Source organism: Apium graveolens, chromosome 6 (genome assembly GCF_009905375.1).
Source record: "Apium graveolens cultivar Ventura chromosome 6, ASM990537v1, whole genome shotgun sequence".
Taxonomy (NCBI): Eukaryota; Viridiplantae; Streptophyta; class Magnoliopsida; order Apiales; family Apiaceae; genus Apium; species Apium graveolens.
Genome location: NC_133652.1, coordinates 263,492,223 through 263,496,026, shown reverse-complemented (window position 1 = coordinate 263,496,026; position 3,804 = coordinate 263,492,223). Strand labels below are relative to the sequence as shown.

The window sequence follows — 3,804 nt, the reverse complement described above, 5'->3', positions numbered from 1 at the left end:
AAATCTTATTTGCTGACTGAGATCATAGCAACTGCTTTGCTCAGCCGTGTTTCATACGAATACACCAAACACTCTACGGTAGGGATATCATACGACATATATTTGGTTACTTGTGCGTGTTTTCTTATGCATCACTTTATCAGCACAAGCCTGTTTAAGCAAGCCTTCCATGTGATTCATAATTTTACCCTAGTCTTCACATTGCTCAAGTCTATGCACGAACAGACACAAACAGACTAGCCAGTTTACCAAGTAAAAGACTGAAATGATTGAGCGTATAAATTACATAACTTGTACTATTGTACAGGTAAGCTTATATTAAGTTTTATTTGCTCCCTATATAATTACAAATGCCAATAAAATCTTAAAAGTTAACTTACCAGAAACCAGTATTAATCATCATTTCCAGCATTCCTTAACAAGCAATGATATATTCAATGTAAACCAGTCACCAGCCAATTAAACAATCAAGTAAATAAACATCTAAATGAAACATTGACAAAAATAATTCTCTAATCCCAACATGACCCCAAAGACGTAATTTCTTTTCGTAATCAGTAAGGAATGTTTCCACCATTGCGACCAATCCATTCGCATTTAATTTGGTTCTAAGCTGCAGGGGAACTTAATAAGCAACACCCATGTGTGCAGCACATCACTTGAATCGTCTAGTGAATCAAAGACACAAGAAAGACAATAAACTGAGAGAAGGAAGTATTAGTCAATCACCAGAACTTAAACTCTGGAACAAGGATAATAAAAGGCTTAAATTTATCAGAATATTTTGTGAGCAACATTAGAACCATTCGAAAGTTCCAGTTCTAGATCGATAAGAGGCACAAATTTAGGAGATAGATCCCAGGACCATAACTAATAACGTAGAACCCCTTATTTATAATAACAACACAGCACATAAACAAATGCCAAAACTGCAATTACAACTTATGTACACTACTTGGCTCTCTGCATATATATATAGCCTAATCATTATAAATTATAGTAGATTTATATAATCTATGATGATTTCACTCCATGTCTTTTAATATTACTTGTCATGATATAGAATCGTAAGAATATATACAGAAAAAGCACTGGACAATGAATGAATTCTTTTTAAACAAATGTTCTACTTCAAAAGTTAAAGTTTTATATGATTTTTTAAGAAAAACGCAAAAATTAATATCGTTTCAAATCCGGAGCATCTGAAGAAGACCTAAAGATAATAAGAATGAAAACCAGAGCATTGGTACAGATATAGAGAGAAGTGGGTATAGAGTATTTAATAGATTTGAAAATAGTAAAAAGTAGGGGTATCAGAAAACCCAAGCAATTAAAGCCCAAGTAATCAACTGCCTACTGGAGAATGTGTATCCCTTCCCATAATCCCATAATTTGAAATTAAGCTTCTATACATTGCATAAGCATGACTTCAATCAACGAATCAAGAGGCTCCATTACTCACACAAACGGCCTCTTATACTTTTCCTTTGTTTGATGTCAGAACCAAAGGTTTGTCAAAGATAACTACGTTCAACACAGCTAACTTGACATGCCCAAACACCCACAAAAAATAACTACAGTTTAATGAACAAGCTACCTTTCGCCGCAATTAACCAGATACAACTGCTCCAGACAGTTGTAGCCTGGAAAGCAGAGATGCGGCACCCCCTGGCGTACTGCGCACCAAATACGTTCAGGTTTGGCGGTGCGCGGGGTTGCGGGAAACGTACGGGGTGCGCCACCCAAAAATATATACAAGGAATAAGTATAGTAGAATTATGGAATTCTAGTTCCCTACTCTCCTCAATAAACTTCACATATACAAAACCGGAGCTTTAAGTATAGCTAAAGATAAAAAGGCATGTTCATTAATCCTTGAAAAGCATTGCTAAGTATTTAGAATGACTCTCAACTATAAGTGGGGGACAAACAAACAAAACAAAACCATGCTAAACTGATAAATGAAGTGCAGGGATAGAACTCATCGCACAAGGAGGCTTGAAAAGTGAGAAGGTAAGTTGTCTTCTTGGTGACACATTCCACTGGCTTGACAACTTTAAGCGATTGAATGTCATGCCTTGCAGTACTTACATGTAACTGTGTGTCAAGTGTTAATTGATTAGAAGGTGATATAGTAAGAACAAATTAAATTAAAAAGAATAAATTAAAACAGAGTCAGAGACTTACGTCGACAAGGATATAATGGATGAGAGCATACTCGGAGAGATAAACGGGCAGCTGGGAATGAGGATCCTAAAATACACAAAAAATAAATAAAAAAGAACAGACAGAAACATAAAGACAGTAGAGTTAAAAGGGAAAACATACATTGATTTGTGTTTCGAGGCGTTTTCTGTAGTCTCTATCCTTTGGATGACCAACAGAAGGGCGATACGTTTTAGAGTTATCAGAAAAGTCATCAGAATCAAAATCATCGGGTATGATCCTTACAAAGATAAATTCGATTTTTTTACATGGATGAGGGAAATAATAAAGTATTTTAGTTTGGAAAGTTGAGGGAAAGCCTTGAGGAGAGAAGGCTTGAAAAGTGACATAAAAATAGCTATCAGTCGGCATCTTTACATATTTTGCCCTGAGTAGATTGACATTGTCAAAATTTGTATCCTGCAAGTAAGTACGTAAAATTAGTAATTAGATATATATCATGCAGCGTTGGTGCAGTACTGCAGTGGTTTTTGTCCCCTGTGAAAGTTCAATAGTTCGACTGTCTGTGTTATGTAATCGGAAAAAGACTCACCTCCTTCAAGTTATAGGTCCACATAGCCAGATGAGTTAAATTGAATAACTCATCCTTGTGGATGCGACTGAGTTTAGGGTTTTGTGATGAAGAATCGTAATACAAGCGTATTGCCCTAGCACCAAGAGCTCCGCGTGGAAAAGTTTCATTGGCCTTCAAAATAATGCCCTCATTTCCTCCATCCCAATTATTCACCTTCTTATAACCCGAACAGGGATCACCATCTCCGCCACGCTGCCGCTTGTTCATTGTCAAACCGCGTTTTAATTCTGCCTCTATTATTTGTCCTCTTTCGATCTCTATCCTATATCAATCAATCGATCGATTTTATCCTACGTCAGTACTAGGGTTAGGAATAACTAATTTTATATCGGTGCAATTTGTAAATTGTTAATAAAGTATTTTAATTCTAATTCTATTTATTTTATTTATACTAAAATATTATTTTAATTTTAATTTTAATTTTATAAATTAAAATTAATAACGTATCTCATAATTCACGTGTAATATTTTAGTTTATGTTGTGATTTTAAAATAATATTTTTTTATTTATATTTTTAAATTATTTTGTCAATGATTATATTTCATACTTTTATTTATCTTTTAATTATTTCATTTTTTTCTAAAATATTATTCTAATTAAAATTCCTTGCATATAAAATGAACAAAATACTCAATGTGTGTCTTGTGCATTCAATGAATAATATATTCTAAAACGAAGAAAATACTCAATGAAGAAAATACTTTTATTTTGTTTGTAGTAATATCTGATATATTAATTAATTGATGTAATTTATTTGTACATTTTTTATGCTTTTTTCTTTATGTATTTGTTTTTTTATTTGTTCTTTTGTTTCTATATTTGTTTTGAGTTCTTATTTAAATTAATTACATATCATAAATGATTAAAATAAGTTTAATTGAACAAACTACATATTTATTTGATGAGTTTATTAGGTAAATTACTTTTTTACAAAAAACATAATTATATACTTTATTAGGTAATAATTTATAAATTAAAATAAATAAATAATTTTTAAGTGATA

At 32.4% G+C, this 3,804-nt stretch overlaps 1 protein-coding gene across 1 annotated transcript; it reads right to left on the bottom strand.

Annotated features, from left to right (window-relative positions):
• Positions 1-1,198: 1,198 nt before the first annotated feature.
• On the bottom strand, positions 1,199-3,067 carry LOC141668467 (uncharacterized). Its single transcript, XM_074475367.1, has 4 exons — positions 2,759-3,067; positions 2,329-2,625; positions 2,188-2,253; positions 1,199-2,097 (listed from the first exon to the last, which is right to left on the bottom strand). Exons 1-4 carry the CDS (start codon positions 3,005-3,007, stop codon positions 1,909-1,911), a joined length of 801 nt encoding a protein of 266 aa, XP_074331468.1. The 5' UTR covers positions 3,008-3,067; the 3' UTR covers positions 1,199-1,908.
• Between the last annotated feature and the right edge of the window lie 737 nt (positions 3,068-3,804).